This window comes from Filicampus tigris, chromosome 13, assembly GCF_054856515.1.
Source record: "Filicampus tigris isolate MCC_2025a chromosome 13, RoL_Ftig_1.0, whole genome shotgun sequence".
Taxonomy (NCBI): domain Eukaryota; kingdom Metazoa; phylum Chordata; class Actinopteri; order Syngnathiformes; family Syngnathidae; genus Filicampus; species Filicampus tigris.
Window position 1 is genome coordinate 14,846,157 of NC_141229.1, and position 21,161 is coordinate 14,867,317.

Here is a 21,161-nt window from a genome sequence, read left to right on the forward strand (position 1 = left end):
GGTGGGGCCTACCTGCCAGCACTGCTCGACACGCAACGAGCGGGGGAGGCGAAGGCGAGGACAGGGGAAGGCAGGGTCCGTCGCGAACAGGTTGAATATTAATTAATGTAGGGAAACACTGTTGCCGGCTGCGACATATGTTTGCATCAATTTTTTAAAAATTTCACTCCGTTCATACCAGCCAGTCTGATGGCTAGTCCGCACCCGATACTGCGGCAGATCCCATTAAGACTGGGGCACGTGCCCCAGTATATGGAGCCTGGTGACACCACTCGTCCTCTTCCTCTTTTACTTGATGTTCATGATTTCCAAAAACAATTTGGGATCTGGACTCATCAGACCACAGCACACTTTTCCACTTAGCGTCAGTCCATCTCAGATGAGCTCAGGCCCAGAGAAGCCAGCAGCATTTCTTGCTGATATATAGCTTTCACTTTGCATGGTAGAGTTTAAACTTGCATTTTAGATACTAACAATGATTTTCTGAAAGAGTTCCAGAATTCACATTGCAATATCCTTTACACAATGATGCTGGTTTTGAATGCAGTGGCACCTGAGAGATTGATGGTCATGGTCATTCCTCAACTTTGCCAGCCTTCAGTTATCCCTGTTTCAGATTTCTTGGAACATCTTTGAACAACCATGGCTCCGGTCAAAACGTCTTTTTTTTTTCCATTATGTCACTAAGCCAGTCAAAATATAGTTTCAAAGTAGACGATCACAGATCTTGTTCTTTGTAAGAATGTGATACTCTTAAAACTGTACTAGCTCAAACTGCCAACATCTAACAACACAAAAATATCTTCACAAATCTTGGTCTCTGTTCCAAATCAGGGGAATTCTTCCCCGTGCATTAACACTATAATTAGCAAAAGCTGTCCCAGTTACATAAGATGGCTCTTTTTGTCTTTTGAAATTGGATTAGCAAAGGAGAAACCATTTCTTTTCAAAGAGGGGTGTGTGTATTGGGTGGCAGCGGTCGTGTGGAATTATCTTCTCAGTGCATCTAATAGAGGCTGGTACAAACGCTGTTCTTCTCGATTGAGCTCATGCACAGTCCTTATATCCCCCAATAAATGTGATTAGCATGGCAGAGTGTAAATATGCAAATGAAGTGGATGGGAATGTGTGCTGTGAAACCAGGAGCGAGCCCCCTCCCTCTGTGTGCACCCTGACTGTGAATCCCATGATGGGGTTTATTCAGATGGGGTCTCTGTTGAAATGTTTTTTTTTTGTTGTTTCATAAAAGACATTCAACCATTTAATTGCCGCTGTGAATGGACGAGATGCTTTCACATCCAGTCTTTGCTGCCTGTTGTCAAGTGCCACCATGCACGGACAGTCTTATGAACAACTTCACATTCAGATGCTGTTCTGTGAGCAACATGCTGCTTATAGAGTATTTTCCACTTGGCCTTCAAACCATTTCTCATGAGCACTTGGTAGGATAGTTGAAAAAAAGTAACACACTTACATTATTTCGGGGTTGCTGGAAAGACTTCTCAAATGTGATTCAGGGATATGATGAAAAATAATGTATACGCCTTTAATAGCGTCACAATAATAATAAGTCTTAGTTTGCCATTCAAACAGTTGAGTGGGCATGACTGGCAGAAGACAATTTTCTCATTGGCCTATGGGGCAGCATTTCTTCAGCCATATCAATTACATGTAACCAATAATTCAGACCATTTGTAAGATGTAAGCTTATAAGACTACCGTAGTATATGAGAAGTGATAATATGAAAGAGATTTGACAGCAAGCGAATACTGCAATTTAATTTTCTTGCTCAGTAGCCGACGTTCTTTTTTTCGGGTTGGTTCACATTTTTTCTCCATATCAAAATGTCAGTGGGTAATGTACAACTGAACCTGTGGCCCAATTTATTTGTCTATACTTAAATTAACTCTTGATATGTACAATGGCTTTGAAGTCAACTGCAGCGGAAACTTGACTTACGAGTTTAATGAGTTACATGACCAATCTCGTAACTAAATTGACTTGTTTGGCAAAAATCACACACACACTGTAACATTTGCGTTGTCCATTTATCTGTTTTAAGGCAGATGAGACACTTTGAGTCATGGGTGGGCCTGGGTGTGCACAGGCCCACCCACATTGACAGACTGCCCACCCAGTGAGACTCATGAAAAAAAAAAATACTTTTAAAATTTTAGTCAAATATTAAATTATTTTTTAATTTGTGTTTGGCTGTGTTTTTTATTTTATTTTATTGAATATTAAGAATGGTATAATTGTGCTTGTCTAAGGAAGATCTGAACTTCATATTATTCGGATTGTCATTTTACTTGAATATACGATGTGTCGGGACAGTGAGAGAAATATTCAGGCCCACCCTGATTTTTCAAGGCCCACCCAATTAGCCACATTCTGGCTCCGCCCCTGCTTTGAGACTATTGACGGGTGTGCACTGCATGGCTTGTGCAGTCAAAGGAGCTATACATTGCCTAACGGATTAGGTGATTTTTTTTTTTTTATGGACACTGTGGTCCCAGTCAGAACAGTGTACTACTTTGCTCACATGAAGCAATTCGCAACCAGTGAGATGAAGGACATCCTAGATAAAAAAAAATAAAAAAGAGGGCCCTCAAGAGGAAAGACACGGAAGAGATGATGTGTGTATGGGAAGATCTTAAACTCTGACTCAAGGAGGCTGAAGTGAGAGAACAAGTTGAGCCATAAGAACATATGTGAGTTCTGTAATGGTTTGACAACCATTACAGGCTGAAGGAAGGACGGGAACAATAAAATGGCCAACGACCTCAACAGTTTCTTCTACTCTACGCCTCCATCTCTCAACTGCATCCCATCTGCACCCCCATTACTGCTGACCACATCGGGTGAGCAGTGGTCCTGACAGAATTCGTCGTGAACTACCGAGAGTCTATGCTACTGACCTAGGGGGAAACTCTCCGGGAAGGGAGTAAGGGAGCCTTGTCAAGGACTTTGTGAAAATCAGCTAAAACTCAGCACCACTAAGACCGGGGAGATGGCGCTTGACTTCTGGCGAACGCTTCCCCCTCTGTAGCCAGTGGACATCGAGAGAGTGGATATGGAGGTTGTAGAGTCATATCAGTACCTCAGGCAGGAGCTGGACTAAAGTGGAATGTTTTTTGGACACTGACTGCAGGGTAGGCTGTATTTCCTGAGCAAGCTGGCATCCTTCAACATCTGCGATAAACTTGTGCATATGGACCACCATTTGGTAGTTGTCAATGTCCCATTCTGTACCAGGATCGGACTGTGTTTAAAATGATTTTCATATTTGTTGTAATTTCCATCATAATGATGTCAGAGTCTACAAATCAACTTAATTGACATTTGTGATGAAGCGTGTGCAACTGTCGTGCAATGTGAAACGATTACAATTTGCTATAATAACATAAAATATAATGATATAGAATATTAGTATATATTTTTTTAATGTACAGGGACAGCAACTTACTCTGCTTCTTTTATAAGTGGTGCAGTCCCAAATAACAGCATTTCACAATATCGCGGCATATTTTATCAGTGATTTTACAATAATTTATAAAAAGAACAACTCACAAAGTGTTGTCTGGTTATGACGAGAAAAACACTGCAGTCAGTTTGAATTCACTCTTTCATCTGGCTTTGTCATGTGTTGACTCGCTTCTGTTTGAGTATGCAAAATATGAACACTGCCTCTCCGGTCTTGAAGCAACAGTCTCTGTGACTCATCCCAGGATGTTCTATCGAAAGTCAAACTTATTCATCCTGGGAACGATCAGCTCTCTGGAGCGAGGGGCCATCGAGCCGCATTATCGACATTATAGACGCCTCAGTGTGGAGATAGGGCTCACATCGATCCCCTGATTAATTACTATCTGCAGGCAGCAGGAGCGTGAGTGAGGGATAAGTGAGAGAGGAATGACTGCCTTAAAATGGGGAAGGGATGGAAAGTATAGGGGAAGAAGGATTGGGGAGAGAGGAGGGAGGGTACACCTATACTATCTTCGGATATCAGCTAAAGGCAACAAAGTAGTAATCTTCCAGGTACAATATTATTTATTGATATAAATAGGCGGAAACCCTTATCTTTGCTGCAGCCTCCTAACACATAGCCAAGGACAAATGAAATTCACATATTGTTGGGGTGGAAACAACTCCCAAAGACAAGTAGAGGACACTGAAATCGACACTTTAGAGTTATGTAGTAGATTATTCTTAACACTGTGTAATTAACAGTGAAATGATAACACAATAGAAAATACATACAATATACAATACAATACAATACAATTGTATTTGTATAGCGCATTTCACAACAGCTACAGCTGTAATAAAGCACTTTACATACAACAACAAAATAGCCATAATACAACAAGTGAAATCAATACATTAACACAAAAAACTATATACAATAGACACCGGAAAACAGCTGAATATTGTTCCAGTCTCATGACGAATCAAAAGGCAGGAAATAAAAATGTGTCTTCAAATGGGTCTTAAAAATTGACAAAGAGGGGCGTTGCCTAACAGCCATTGGAAGGTCCTTCCAAAGGGAAGGACCAGCAACAAAGAAGCCTCGATCCCCTCTGAGGCTCCGCTTAGTCCTCGGCACTTCGAGCAGCGCCTGGTCGCCGACCTGAGGCTGCGGGAAGGTGCGTAGGAGAGGAGGAGCTCGTAGAGGTGCGCCGGGGAGAGGCCATTTAATGAATAAACAAATAGAATAATCTTAGATTGAACCCTAAAATGCACTGGGAGCCATTGAAAGGAGGCCAAAATTGGTGTTATGTGCTCCATCTTCCGAGTTTCAGTTAGAAGGCGAGCAGCAGCATTTTGGACCAACTGGAGACGCTTGAGAGAGGACTCCTTGACTCCAAAATAAAGTGCATTGCTGTAATCTAGCCGAGATGTAACAAAGGCGTGGATTACTGTTTCTAAATGCTGATGAGAAACGAGGGGCTTTACCTTAGCCAGCTGTCTAAGATGGAAGAAGCTGGACCTTACAACAGCGCTGATTTGCTGGCTTTAGATATGAAGCCAGTTGGCCCAGGTCAACAGGGTGAGATGTGGAAGAGCCACTGGGATTGATCACCATAACTTTTGTTTTCTTTTCGTTGAAATTTAAGACATTTTGTGACATCCAGGCTTTGATGTCCTCTAGACAGGACAGAAGTGATCTTAAGGAGAAAGCGTCTTTTTTGCTCAGCGGGACATAGTTTTGACAGTCATCCGCACAGCAGTGGAAGGAAATACCGTGTTTTCGAAGGATGGATCCGAGGGGCAGCAAATATAAAGAGAACCGCAAGGGCCCCAAAATGGAACCCTGTGGAACACCATATGACAGAGGGGCAGAGTAGGACTCGGAGGAACCTAGGCTAACAGAAAAAGTCCTGCCAGCCAAATCAGATCCAAACCACTCTAGAGCGCTTCCACTAATGCCCACTTGGTGTTGCAAATGAGTCAAAAGAATACTGTGGTCTACCGTGTTGAATACTGCAGTCAAATCCAACAAAACAAGACATACATAGTCTTCAGTGTCATTTGCCAGGATGATGTCATTAAAACACGTAACAGGGTAGACTCTGTGCTATGTATTTTCTTGAAGCCTGACTGGAAAACCTCCATGATATTTTGTTCATCCAAAAAATATTATAACTGTGAGTGCATCACTTTTTCCAGAATTTTAGACATAAAAGGCAGCTTGGAAATGGGTCTAAAATTTGACAGCACAGCTTGATCAAGACCAGGTTTTTTAAGCAGGGGTTGCACTACAGCATGTTTGAAATGTTGGGGGACTACACCAGAAGACAGGCTGCTGTTGATAATTGCCAACACCGAATTACCAGTACTCGGGAGAATCTCCTTAAAGAAGTGTGGATTAACAGCGTCATAAAGGGAGCCAGATGGCTTAATATGGCAAACACACCCTCCAAAAATGTCAAGGAAACCGCCTCAAAGGAATCAAACACTGCAGAACAAGGAACGTGGACAGAGGGGTCAAATGTGGCGTTCAAAATGAGAGCCCTAGCTGTACAACCTTGTCAATGAAAAACAGCACAAATCTATCGCACATTTCAGGGGACGAACCCGGGGCTTCAGTTCAGAGTCAATTGTTTTAAATAGAGCACATGGAATCTGGCGATTTGCCTGAATCAGACTTGACAAGTGGACTCACTTGGACTCCATCTGTTTTTGGTAATGACGCCAGCAGTCCTTTAGGATTTGATAAGAGGCCTGGACCCTATCTCTTTTCCACCTGCATTCAGCTCTGCAGCATTCTTGTTTATCTGCACGAGTACTCTCATTAAACCATGGCTCCGGTCAAATTTTTTGCCGCATATTTTTTAATGGAGCCACAGAGTCCAAAATGTTAAGGCAGGATGAATGGAACCAACTGCTGAGTTCCTCTGTGTTTGAAGATGGAATACAAAGCCCATCAAAGGCATCAGAGAACCGACTAGCATTGAGGGGGTTAAAAACCCGGCTCCTGCGCTCGCTAGCAGTAGCTCTGACAGCACTGGAAAACATTACATCAAAGAGCACAGTCATATGATCAGAAAGCACATTGTCCAATACTTTCAAATTTGAAACCGATATACCAAAAGTAAGGACAAGGTCCAAAGTGTGACCTTGCTTGTGAGTGGAGCCAGACATGCACGGCACCAAAGTCTTAAGAAGTCCTTTGCCAGTGGTTTTACCATATACAGTATGGTAACATTAGACATACTACATGTTAATTCTGCCCTCTTGGACTAACAAGACCGCGACAACTGGGACTTGTGTGGATTTGCAGGCTGAGTGACAAGCATTAATGAACTATATACATCCTTTGGGCTAAATGCATCATTCTCCCAAGAGAATGTGCCGCACTTTGTGGAATATGAACAAATAAACTGTGACCAGGGCTCAGTGAAGCCCTTTAACTGGTACGTATATTTAAATGGAAAGTATTGCAGAAGTGGCATTCTGTCAGATTCAGATTATGGAGACACAATGATTTCAAACAATAGGCATTACTAGTCAATTGACATGGTAAATGTGCATTTATTTGGGTGGGCATTTCGTCAGTACTGACAGAAGGTTCATCACTTACGGACTCACGGTTTGCTAATGAATGATGTGAATGTGAAAAATTTTGAAAAAGTGGCGGACGGAAGCGGGTTTTCGTCACCGGAAATCTGTTGCTGACTACTGATGGAAACACAGGCCGAGTGTCTCGCGTGTTTGTTCGCAGGGGTGAATATACACAGAGGTTGCTTCGGGCAGACTGCATTGCCTATGGAAACGCGTTGCCAGAAACTCTCAGCTTTGACCTATAGTACTTTGCAGATAACATAGCCTGCCACGTCCCTTTGCGGTTCCTGTAGGCACTGGTGGCAGTAGGCACCAAAGAGCTAATCCGCCAAGATGGATCATAGATAGATTTAGCAGAGACAGGAGCAGGACAGACAAGTGTGGTTAAAATAATCTTAGAGTGACAGACTGATGATGACGGAACTGGTGATATTTACTGACAGTCCTAAAATAGCGGTGACAAACTGTAATTTAGTAATGATGGAAGTGTGCTTAAAATAATGATGACGGTAATAATATGATGACAGAATGACGATGACCATTTTGGTTCGGCTTGAAATAATGACGGACTACCGATGAACAACTGGTGGCCCGGCCACTGGCAAATGACAGACTGGCAAAATTCACTGATGTGTCCACCTCTGGTAAAATGTGAAAACTGGTTAAAAAAAATCTGGTAAGTACAAACAAACAAACAAACAAACACACAAACAGACATCGTGGAGTACCAGGGTGGTGTTATGGACTATGAGTAGCTGCCATGGCGAAAGCAGACACTATCTCCTTGTCAGCTATGAAAGTAATAGTTAAATAACTTATAGTGACAAAGAAAACCTTGAAGATCCAAATAAAGTGAAAACATTCAACCTTCCACCCACACAACTCACACAATAAGTTCTTTAAGGGTGTGAGCTTCAAAAGACTTGCACTGCATAGATAATGAACTGATAATGGGATATCATTTTTAACATTATCAAGTGCATGATACAAAACAGAATAATTTAGGTTGTCTAGTTTAGAATATTAAAAAATGGAGAAACCACCTCCCTTAATATTTTATATGGTGGGATTGTATTAATGGGACATTTGTAAGAATCTGTAAGAAAAGACTTGAGATTGAGAAAGATTTGTAACAAAAGTAGAGTTTGATTTGGTCTGTTGTCTGCCTTTTGTGATGTTTAAGATGTCCAAGGGCCAAGGTGCAAGTGGAAATGATTCACACTGGTAGAAATATACAAAACACATCTTAATGTAAATTTCTTGCTGCTAAAACAATTAATGATCAACAATGAACTAAATGCCCTGAAAGGTTTCCACCCCAGCATGAACACAAAATGAGGCTGGCTTTGTGTGAAATGTTTGATGTTAGAGCAGGTGTCTTACTCCGTACTTGCTTTTTGTGTGTGTCTGTGTCAGCTTGGAGAAAAGATGTTTTCTTTTTAAATTCAACTGACCTGAAAAGCTGTGTTAATGATGGATCCACAGGCACTGAGAGGGTGAAAGAGAAATATCAGTTAAGAAACAAGAAAAGGTATGTTGCCTTCCTGTCTAAAACATTTAAAAAGAGACCTGCTGTATATTATATCAATGTGACTTTTGATCTGAGTAACTTAACAATGAAATGAATCACTGAACAGGTGTGGTATTATCTGTAAAAAAACAACAAAAAAAACACATTCTTGCAGTTTTTCACTGGTTGAAATAATACAGTACACACAAGAAAGGGATTCTTTAAAAAAATAATTGTGATCCAATGAAAAATGTAAACTTGGCATCTTTAAGATGGTGTTGTTTGTTGAATTTCTATTGAACCACCACTGTAATGGCTCTATTTATGTGACCAGTACAAGTCTAGTGCGAGATGTGGTCTAAATGCATATGGAGGCATGGTAGACTTTGTTTTGGTATTTTTGCAGACACCTGCAAGCAGGTGCAGCATGGTGGATTTAAAAAAAAAGGGCATTTGTGGGCGTGAACACAACTTCAACTCCACTCATTGCCAATCGAAGCGGATCATCTCTTCCCCTTTAAATGTGGAGCTAAGAATTTGCCTGTACTGTACCTGCCTGATCAAAATGACCCAAATTGTGTTAGACAAGTAATCTACTTTGTGGCAATAGTTAGACATGGTTCCAGGAGGTGCAAAGCTTAGATGGCTTTCTGCCACCAAAATGTCAGATGCGTCGGCGGTACTGTATGTCAAAGGAAATGCCCTTGATACGCCAGCACGCCCACTGTGGCACAGAGAGATGAGCCACATTTTCAAACAGGCGAACGAAACAAGGCTTGCACTGGCACGAAAATCATGGTGCGCCAGTTTGTATGCTCTATGAATATACAGATCCTCATTATAAAATGTCCTTCTATTTTGTGACTCCGCCCATAATATCTGTCAATTTAAATGGAAACATTTATCAAACTGTACGTATGAGCTCACATAATGAAAAATGAATAAAACTCAGGTAAGAGGAAGATTTTGTGTTTACCACATCAGGCTGATACGGAAACAGTTGCTCTTCAATTGCTGTGTAGTGTTAATTTATGATGACTGTCATCATGCTCATTTTGGACATCCAGATGTTCACTTTTTTTCCCCCTCCTTTGACTGACAAGATAGGGCGACCCGTGGCTTAATCAAAAGGAGATCACGATGTGCCCCCAACTGCCACAACTAAGTGATTGATCCATTTCGGACAAGGGTCAGCCCTTTACGTCTTATTCTATCAAGAATGTTTGATAACTTATCCAATCAAAGGACTAAAAGTCTAAACCACATTAGTCCTGTCATACCATGGCCTCCCCTTTGTAGCCATAGCTTTTAGCCTACAGTCCTATATGTGACTTGACTATGATTGGAGAACCAGGGAGAGATCTCAGTATTGAAGTTTTAGCAACAGTTTTTCAAAGATTGTTATTTTATTTAGTTGTTGTCATGAATATAGAAAATAAAAAAAACATGTGAGTAGGGCCATGAGTTGCCTTTGACTGCTTATAGTGTTTAACAATTTATTTTGTTTTATTGTTTCATTTGTAACAGAGCTATACATGTGTTTGTGCGGGCCATATGAAAAAGAGGTATAGACAGGGTACACGGTGACATGGGAAACTGAAGTGTGACAGTGTGTGAGATGTGCAGTGGTGTGTACAATATATATGTGAGAGTGTGTTTGGCTATTGGCGGAGTGAAGGTCACCCTGAATAGCTGTGTGTATCGGCGCGGATACCTTTGGAGCGTGTGCGGTGGCGCTTATCGTCTGCATCCACCTCCATCTGCAGAGAAGGCACAAACAAGCTGTTAAGCGCTGGTTGCAGACAGCATCACTAAATTATCTTTAATTTAGATACACGTTCTTTCCGGTTCCCGGCGCTATCGTCCACTTGTCAAACATGCCCTGTATCTGACGTTGGCGGAGAAATGGAGGGTTCAATGTGGATGACTGACTGACTTACCGACAGCATTTGTGGGGAAATGTATTTTATCAAATCTGTATTATCTTTAATCACAGTTATCCACACTATGAATTTTAGTTAGTGGCTTATTATTACAAATAGCATATCATGTGAGATCTCTTCATACCCAACAAGAGAACACAGCCTGTGTGCTTTGCCTTTTCTTTGGGTTTTGGGAATTTTTGCGACACGTATTTCAAAATCAGCATCACTTGAAGGTAATAGCTCATTTCACACTGCCTTCCTGCAAATTGGCACATCAGAGGTATAATGGAAGGCATTTATTAGCCTGTGCTTTTGAGACAGAACTCATGGCCGTGTCCGTAGTGTGCATACGCCTTCTCCCGTTCAGATAATTAGATGCGTGGTGACATCAGCGCCAACGTCTGCAGCAGCACCAAGTGCTTTCCACACAAAGGGCCGTGGGATGTGAGTGTCGGGTGTTAAACTTCACACCCTGTTGGCGGCTTCTCGCTCCGCGCGTCTGATTCGACGTTGGACGGCGGCGAGCGACTTCTTCTTGCTTCTTTCCATACACAATGCCGGTACATTTATCAAACATCCATCCATCAGTCATTGCATTCATTACATTCTATCAATACGTACATGCCTCCGTTGCAGCCATAAATGTATCCATATGTTACAGTAAATCCATACATGGCGATACTTCATTTATTCTATTACAATCCATGCGTCCATGTTCCCGTTACATCCAATTTATTCATTTATTCTCATCAATTAAAGGCATCAGTTGAAGATATTTCTGCTGCCTAAAACCATGTATTCACTATATATATTTTCATGCAAGTCGGCCTATAATCCCTTTCAAGATCAATCCATGCATGTTAGAGCTAAATAAGATCTGTGTCAGTATGAACGGCTCTCTCCTTCCCGACAACATGTCACTTGTTCAGGCGCCTGAAGACCTCTGAACTCTTTTTTTTTTTTAATATTCATGCAGGCTGGGTTAGACAATAACGGGGGCCATGAACTTGTTTGGATGTCTCTTTTTATTAAACGTGATTTATTGAAGCTACACTTAGGCCACTGTCAAGCCCTTCAGTCTTAATGGTGTGTTTCTTTATGAATGTCCATAAATGTTTCAACAGGAGGAAAATAAAATGATGAAAGGCAGAGATACCTTGTAAATATTAGCCAATAAGCTAGTATGGAATGACCTTAAGTCTTTGTGAGAGAAGATGAGAGCATAAATATGTCGGTGGACAAATGACTGACAATGATGAGCAACTGCCCACCTAGCAAATTATTCCATATTTCGTAGCCTACATGTTTGGAAATTATGGTGACCTTGGCTCCACTATCCTCAGGTGAGCTGCTGCTCTATGGCCTTGCAGAAGTTTATATACTATATAGCACAACTTCAAACTGACTTCAAAACAATAAATTGCTCACACGTAAGCCTGCCAGTGTGTTACCAGAAACTTCAAAAAGATTGGAATTTTCCAAGTACACTAGTGTGGAGTGATAGGAATGGGAAAAGAAAGAAATCCCTATTGTGCGGTTCTTAATAGTGGCTACACATTTGCATAAAACATGGCTGGTGATATTCCGGAAACCACCATGATTTTCTGTCTTAGTGTAGGTCAGCACTCTAATCAGCCTGCTTGTTAGATATTATCCCCTTAGATTTGATTTTTTCTGTTGTTTTGGATGAGTTGTGTACCTAAGTGTACCTAATATTGTGGAGAGTAAATTTAGAAGACTCACATGACCAGAAATTGTGTAGTCGCTGGAGCTGCAGCTCAATGGAAAAATTACAAAAATCTGTCAGCAATGTGTTATTTGAAGGAATGTTTTAATTAAACGTGGTGGCAATGAGTCAAAACCTTTTTCACCAGTGACTGTATAATTGAGGTCATATATATAATATTTAACCTTTGTGAAATATTGTTGGAGTGCTGTTGCAATACTAGAAATTCCGTATTTCAACCATTTACATGGATGTGTTTGTTGACTGCTGTATTTATTTTGTAATGTTTCACTATCATTTGTCATGATTTTATAACGTTAAAGTAACATTTTATATTATTGTTATATTGTTATATATTGGGGCGGCACGGTGGTCGACTGGTTAGCACGTCCGCCTCACAGTTCAGAGGTCGTGGGTTCGATCCTGGCTCCGGCCTCCCTGTGTGGAGTTTGCATGTTCTCCCCGTGCCTGCGTGGGTTTTCTCCGGGTACCCCGGTTTCCTCCCACATTCCAAAAACATGCGTGGTAAGTTGATTGGACTCTCTAAATTGCCCCTAGGTGTGATTGTGATTGTGAGTGCGGATGTTTGTCTTTGTGTGCCCTGCGATTGGCTGGCAACCAACTCAGGGTGTCCCCTGCCTACTGCCCGAAGACAGCTGGGATAGGCTCCAGTGCGCCCCGCGACCCTTGTGAGGATAAGCGATATCGATAATGGATGGATGGATGGATGTTATATATTGTTATTTTCCAATGCTGACTGACTGGTAGAAATCATGCTTCCTCATAGAAAGGCATGCAGACTTGATTTTAAATATCTACTTAAAGACCATGTTAAGTGACAAAATAATGTCTTACAAATTTGACACATCACAAGTGTATTATTAACAAGGCTGCCAAAAAAGCCAAATATATAAAATGTCTCCAAAATAATGAAAAATAGAGCCTGCCTTCAACCCTCAGGACTGTGTGGGCGAGGTCTGTTGAAGCTGACCTTTAGCTGTCAATCAAATACATGCCCGCTCCACGCCCTCCCGGCTCCTTCAGAGAAATGCACAAGCTCACATGGGCCATCCTCTGAGCCCTGGCGGGTGGGACAATGTTACCCTCCTTTGCCTCAGTTGAAATTCAGCAAGCCATTGGCAGAATTGGGCCGACCGTGGTGTACTCTGAAATGGCCACAACAAAGCAGCGATGCACCGATTCCCCTGGATGATTTTTACTTCCTCCTCCTGCGTGCCTGGCGAAGTCGCGCCCGGGCAGCGAGCACTCTGATGAGGCAACTGGGCTGTCCGCTGTCTCAATATGTGGGCCACGCATATAGGCGGCAGAGAAACTGTATGTAGCCCAGATAACACTTCAGGGAACATGTACTTTTTCACGTTGTTTTAGCTTGATGGCGCGCTGTAGTGGTAAAAATGGGCTAAGTTATTTTAACAAAGGAATAGAAACTGATGGAAAGAAAATGTTCAGCATAGTGGAGGAGGGCTGACTCATGCCAGGGGGCTCAAGTAACCATGACCAAACAATTCGGATGACAGTGTTGAAAAAGAGAAAGCGTTTAAGGGTGGACGTCAAGTAAATGGTCCCTTTTTCGTGCCAAGTGCAAGTCTAGCGCATCGTGTAGTCTAACTGTGCACACGGGTAGAATTGGGCGTAACGTGGCGTTTGCACCATTGTGCACCAGTGTGGGATTGAATGAGCCGAGTCCCAGCCAATCGAAGTGCGTGCCCCTCATTCTCATCAAAACGAGGGCTCTGGAAGCGCACAATCGTGGAAAGCAGAAATCGTCTCGCTGAGGTCCGAGGGATGAGAATGGCGCACGCAAAGTGCGTTTATATAATGTAAACTGCAAGTTCTCCCTTGCGGATGATTTAGTCAGCCATGGATGTGACGTGGACATCTGGAGACCACCTTGCACCCCGATCGTGCACCTATGAATGTACTCCCTCCCGCCATTTGTGACATGTGGTCAGGATAGTGCCTTTAAGATATTTTTATGATAATAATAATTTGTTCAACGACTTGATTTCTACAATGACTCAGAGGGATTGTCCCATGCTGTTGTCATATTTATGAATGAAATACGATGACGTCCACCAAACACATCCGCAGAGCACTGAATCTGTCTGCTTGTATACCTCCATCAAATACACCAAAATTGAGTTACACCACCTGCGCACAAAGTTAGAAATCGTCTAAAATCCATTCTACTTTTTGTAACCAACTTTGCAGATGCGCTCGGGGTCTTGGCAAAAATGCCCAGGAAGGTGTAAGGCGGGAGTAAGGTGTAGGGTGTTTCCCAAATTCACAAACACGCTGAACTACACCATTGCCGCAGCACTAAAATGGAGACGCACCCGTTTTTGGCAATCTACTTTCTGTTACCAAATTTTCGGGTGAGTGGAAGGCAAGGCAATGCTTTGTGCCGGAACGCCCAGAGAGGCACAACAATGCCCCAAACAAGCTTGTGCCGGCATGAAAATTATGTTGCCCGTTTTTATGCCGAGCGCACAGGCACCAGTCTACTTATATAGGGCCCAATATATTTAATGTGCCCTACTATCTTAATCACAGCATTCTAATGAAGATTGAATTTGTGGAATATGAATTAAGCATAAAAATTCACCTCTTTTTATCCATCTCAAACAGCAGCTGGTTTTCCACTTACTATCGACTGAAGTTGACGTCACCGTGTCTAAGGGCTCAGGTAATGTCCAATCAGGGTTCACCTGCTTTCTGGGTTTGGTCATGTGACGTTGGCAAGCTGAAACCTCAGGCTCTATGATGTCATTTTAAGTCAACAGCAAATGGCAGTACTACACAAAATGTTTAATGTTATTAATTCCAATTTTTGTGCTTGCTAGTGCCAATTTAGCCTTAAATGTTCCACGATGAGAACCATTTTAAATACAATGTTCTCCTGCAGTTCTACACCTAGCTGTTTCCAACAGCATGTACAATCTATTTGAATAAGTGAACATGCAATTTAGCCAAGCACAATTTTGGGGATTTCAGTTGTCAAGATCGCAATCTTAGTAAATTACTCACAACACTCAACAGAGCACGCACTCTGTTCGAGTGAACACAAAATGTTGCACCTGCTATTTGGAATCTTAGTAAGTGTTCAATGTAATTCAACCATGGTTGATGTTGTGTGATTGTGTGCTTTCAAGCAAAGCTTCTGAAAAATGACTATCACTGTCAAACAACTGGCCACTTTTAAAATGTTTGATAAATGAACTAGTAGTAGTCTACCTCGCAGTTTGCATTTCCCCCTGCGTTCACGTGAGATTTCATTCAGTACTCAGGCTTCTTCTCACATTCAAAAACCATCCATGTAAGGATGATTAACGACCGATAATTGTCCATGGGCATTGATTATTGTTTGTCTATACAATATGTGTCCTGTGATTGACTGGTGACCAGTTCAGGATGTCTCCCGCCTCTCACCCAAAGTCAGCTGGGGTTGGCTCCAACTCAGCCGTGACACGGAAAAGGATAAATTGTAGAAGATGCATGGATGAATGGATGGATGAATTGACGGCTGTCCCAAAGGTAAAAGGCTTTGCTAAACACTTCCCAATCCACACCTGTTCCAACTTGTGTGTCTAGTTTCTACTGTATATGTTTAGGTGCATATTAGGTGGAAATTTGTGTGTGTGAGAACATGCACACTCTTTGATGCTTTTAGAACCTCCGGGGCTGCATTTCAAAAACAAATGAATTATGTTTCCTAATCTATTGTTGTTCAAATAGTAGTAACAATCATGTCAGCAGAAGTGGCTTTTGCCTTCCTCAAGGCTCCTCGTGTGAGTTGGTCTCGAGAAGCATGCTTGCCTCTCTGGCACATGTTGGAGAACCTCCCGTAATGTGTTTTGTTCTTTCTGAATCTCTCTGCACTCTTTCAGAAAATGAAGGTTGGTCTGCATATTGAAGATGATGAGGAAGCACACTCCATCTTTTCGAGTGCCAATTACTCCTTGAATAAAATGTAGTGATAAAACTTTTTTTTTTTAAATGCACTTCAATTTAGAGCCTTGCTTTAGCCTTGAAAGCCGAATTTTTAACAGTTGATCTTATGATATATAACCTATTTATTATCAACATTTGGATACTTTAACAAGTTACGTTTTGCTCAGCTAATACAAATGAAAGTAGCACCTTAAAGCTTATACAATATCTAAACTATTCAGACTTTGGCTAATATGGATACAGAATATTAACAAGTGGAATAATGAGCATAATACAAATAAATGTAGCTATTGATGGACAAAATGTATAATATTACCATGAATGAAACATGGTAAGAAACACAGACTCTAAGGTACGACCATGTGTGCTTAGAATTTTGTTAAGGGAGACGGATAAAACAAACTGCCAAAACATGTCACACAGTAATCCGTTTCTCTTTGGTTCACCTTCAAGTTTTGGGGGAATGTGTTTTACACATGCCAACCAATCCCGCTCTCTCACCGGCACACTCACACACCCGTGCGCAAAAGCACACAATGATTCACACTCGCACATTGGTATTCCATCCAGAGCAGCACTACAGAACCAACAAACCTCCATCGGCATTATCAAATTTCTCTGCAAATAGCGCTGCCATGCATCATCTAGTGACAGCAAACGTGTGCCAACCCGATGCTAAGTGCATCTGAATTAGTGCGAAAGGCTGTGGAGATCTGGACATCTGAGTGAGCATTGAGTGAGAACGAGACAGAGTTTGTAACTAGTGCTGAAAAAGGACCTGCTGTGTGACACTGATGTGGTTTGAGCATGAAGAGCTCTGATCAGAAAGAATAGAATAGAATGACTTTATTATTATTGTTCATGTTGACAAACCTACAAACTGAGGTATGCAGTCCTCTGCAAGGTGCCAGCAATTTTTTTAAAAAGCCAGCGCAATAACCAATTTGCTGGAAATCAATTTGCCACTTTACTATGCAATCCAAACTTGAAAATACTGCATGTGGAACCTCAAACGTGAAATGTTAAATTTCAAGTTGCCTTCTATGTTGCACAAAAACAATGTCAAGTGTGAGTGATGTCCATTAAGACAATTTTGAATATTGAGTGCCTTTTGCGGATAAAATTGACCTTACTTTCACTTAGAAACGAGGTACATGCAGAACTGGGCATTCGTCTATGCTTTCGTTCCCGTCTATATTTCAGACCCGCCCGGTCTGTCCGAGTCAGCCAAACGGACTTAACCGGTACCATGTCACACGCAGGTGCCCCACTCCTGACACGCAGCCCAAAAAAAAAAAAAAGTGTTATATACCTGTATACAGATGCAATGACGAGCCCCATTTTGTTTTTATTTCGCCGAGCACGCCGCTTTGCGTGTCTTTTGTTTTCATTTGATATTTGTTCTTTATTTGGCGGTGAGTCTGCTTGTGCTGCGCCTGCGTGTGACGTGACGTCTTCACTATGTTTATTTTAAATAGTTTTATACAAAAAAAGCTGCTTTTCCCGGATATTTAGTGACAATAAGTTAAGTAATACTGAAAAAATTGAAAAAATACTGGTACTTCAATTACCAACTTGATGTAGCACATTTTTTGACATGGTTTATTTTATTGCTTATTTGGTTAGCTACTTTCTGTATTTTTTTTATATGTTAAACCTGGATTTTATCCTGATGGGTTGTTATTCTTCCAAGGCTAAATGGGAGTAATGTCCTCATTACCGTGGTTAACAAATATATTCAGGCAAAGTGTAATTTGTATTTGCGAGTTGAAATATTGCACAAGTTTTCCAAACGGGTTGGGGAGAAAAAAAAAATCACTCCCAACAACATCACAGGTTAATTGCTAATCTTTCAGAGAAATCAGTGAATCAGCCCTTTGCTGATTTTGATGGCAAGAAAACTGCTCTGAAAAATGAAATGAAAAATTCTTAATTTTGGCCTGATAGTGTCATCTATTTGACAAAGTACAAGATATGAATTTGTTTGGATAGCCAACGGGGTGGCACTCTACCTGCAATGGTTTGGTGTTGAGACAGTTCTTCCAGAGACCTCTGCTTCCACTGTATTCGTTCACTTGGAGAGGAAATGCTCACCACATCTCCTCCAGACTCATTTTCTACATTGAAGGAAGAAGAGGGAGAACATACATCATTAAAATCATTTTCACAACAATCACATTCACACGAGGCATCTGATACTTCCTCCTCTCCTTTGACTCCAGCTCATGAATAATCATATAGCATCAGCTATGCGGCGCACGGCGGAGCCAATGCAGATTTCTACCACAGAGACGACCGCTTGTCATGTGCGATCGGCTTTGGCAACATGGGGTAATTAGCTAGATCTATCATCTTCCGCAGGAAGTGGGGGACAAATATAGCTAATGATCCGTTCCTGCCTCCATGATTCCTCTGCTTGGCTCTCCATCCTTCGCAAAGTTCCAGAAGGAGAGGAAATGGGGGTTGGGGGTGGGGGGTAAGGAAAAGAGGTCCCTCTCTGTCAAAAAAAGCTCAAATGTGACACCAGGAAATGGAGACAGAGATAGGAAAGGCTATCGAGGTGTCGCTCAAACACTGCCTGCCTGTCTGTCTCGTTGCCTCCGATGCTGCTAATTGAAAGAATGTATTGAGGGAAAGCAGATGCTGCGCAGACAAACAAATTACAGCCACATTGGGAAGCTACAGACTGGCCATTACACACACGCACGCACACACACGGTCATTCACAGCCCATCTCAAAGTAGATCCAAAGAAAACAATCATTGGTCCCTTGGGACAAACACAACTGTGGGCAAGCAGTGAGTGTGCAGAGTGGCGGTTGTGTATTATGTAGAAAAATAAAAATAAAAAAGCATTGACGGCTACATGCTTAAAGCGGAAGTCAACCCAAACATATTTTTTTCAAGAATATGTTCCCAGCAGGCCCACTAGTTGAAACAGCATTCTGATTAATTTTGCGTTTGTGGAATTTAAGTTAAGCAGCAACATGCACTCGTTTTTAGCCATCTCCGAGGGCGGCCATTTTGTCTTCTGTCGACTGCAAATGACATCACAACTGCTCACAACAACCAATCAGATTCAGAAAACAGGTCAGCCGTGATTGGTCGTTGTGAACAGTTGTGATGTCATTTTCAGTCGACAGAAGACAAAATGGCCGCCACCGGAGATGGCCAAAAATGAATGGATGAACTCTTATTCCACAAAGGCAATATTTATCAGAATGCCCTGTTTCAACTAGTGGGCTTGCATAGAACATTTTCTTGAAAAAAAAAAATGTTTGTGTTGACTTCCACTTTAAGTGGACTTTACTTTGGACCAGCGGGGTCTCGTTTCTGCTACATCTGCGGTTCCCATTATTTTGGCAGATCCCTTTGGCTTGTGAATTTAAAAGAATCAAACCAACAACTGTTCGATAAGAGATGACAGTAACAAGGTACGATATGTAAGATAAGATAGAATAAGTTCAATGAGAGAGAACAACATGTGTGTTTATTTTTACCAACATAACTGTGCTCTAGTGCACAAAGCAGTATCCAGTGCATTGTTGGATGAGTTTGAGGATGTGGAAGAAGTCAAATCCTTGACCTGAACCAGTTTGGGATGAACTAGAGCAGAGATCGTGAGCCAGGTCCACCATTGGTCCAAAATAAATGACCTCTAATTTCACTAATAAATAGACAAAATTCACACACACGCACACACAAATCCTGCATAACAGAGGTGCCCAAGTCCAGTCCTGATCATTTGAATCAGCTGTGTTGAAGCTATTATGATTTCATAACAAAGGCAAGCTCCAAATATTCTTCCTCACATTTCTGTAGGCTTAAAGTCCCGGTGTCCTAATACTTTTGTCCAAACAGTTACATCTGTAGCTTATTCTTGTTTGTAACACTCCACCCCTCTCTCACACGGCACAGGCATCCTGGCCTCTTGGTCATTATAATCAGGGTGTAAGTACTGGCTCTGTCCTCTGATGAAGGTCTTCATGTGGGGGCTGATGACAAATCACAGCTCTCTGACTCTTAATCAGGACACATCCCACATTCCCTTGGTGTTTTTGTGTGCATGTGTGAAAAATAAAGTCCAGTGGGAGGGGGTTCAACAAAAGAAGAGCGAATGAAAGAAAGACAATGGAAATGGATACAATTCAACCTGCCGCAGCTTGTGTGCAATATGAGGAAGGTATTCTGGCGTTGAGGTGCCTGTGTGCTACTTTCAGAACCAAGGACAGCGACAGTCACAGGCACAGAGAGGGAATAATAGACCTCCAACTGCAATGGGGGCACACCCACAGAGAGGACCCACACACACATGTGCACACCCACGATTCTTCAAACACGCACAGATGTGCAGACAGCTGTTGACACACACGCGCAAAGCTATTCACCTTTTGTTGCAAAGAAAAGCAGGATTGTGCAAGAGTGTAAATGTGTGCGTGCATCTCACTGAGTGTTCCTGGAAGAATGAGGAGCACCATGTCTGCCCTTCACTGGCCTTCCATATCTATCAAAGCCAGGAAACACACCACAAATAGCTGGGAAAGACTGGCTGCTCCGTCGTCCACAAACATGCACCAACACAACAATGAAAAAAAAAAAAACCTTTTGTATGGGTACACTGGCTGCGCTATGTGCAGGGAGATGTGATGTCTGCTGTCACATTTCCAGTGACACATATTGTACATGACAGGAGTTTAAAGCGCCCCCAACACACAAACTCACAGATTTCATAGCCATTATTTAAATAAAACGCACATGCGACACTTGAGGACAATGGGCTACGCAGGAATGCTTTATTCATGTGACGTGTATGAGCGTCCCCCCCCCACACACACACACACACACAACCAAACCTCGTCTCCCAGGCTCTGATCGAGACTGTAGCTGCCTGACCTACATTCTAGCAGATATGTATACAGGCAGTGAGGAGATGGAATCTCTCTCTGTGTTTTATATGCTGTGT

General features: G+C 42.0%; 1 protein-coding gene across 9 annotated transcripts in view; it reads right to left on the reverse strand.

Annotated features, from left to right (window-relative positions):
• Positions 1-21,161, reverse strand: part of myt1lb (myelin transcription factor 1-like, b) — a 131,332-nt gene that overhangs the window by 80,437 nt on the left and 29,734 nt on the right. For 8 of the 9 annotated variants that reach the window (XM_086049247.1, XM_086049252.1, XM_086049251.1 and 5 more), the window contains exons 2-4: positions 18,212-18,316; positions 10,291-10,336; positions 8,521-8,554 (exon numbers count right to left, since the gene is read on the reverse strand). The exons of the other annotated variant lie outside the window; for it this stretch is intronic. In XM_086049247.1, coding sequence (XP_085905373.1) covers positions 8,521-8,554; positions 10,291-10,336 — 80 coding nt within the window. In that variant the 5' untranslated portion in view covers positions 18,212-18,316. The remainder of the gene's footprint in view (positions 1-8,520; positions 8,555-10,290; positions 10,337-18,211; positions 18,317-21,161) is intronic. 9 annotated transcript variants of the gene reach the window in all.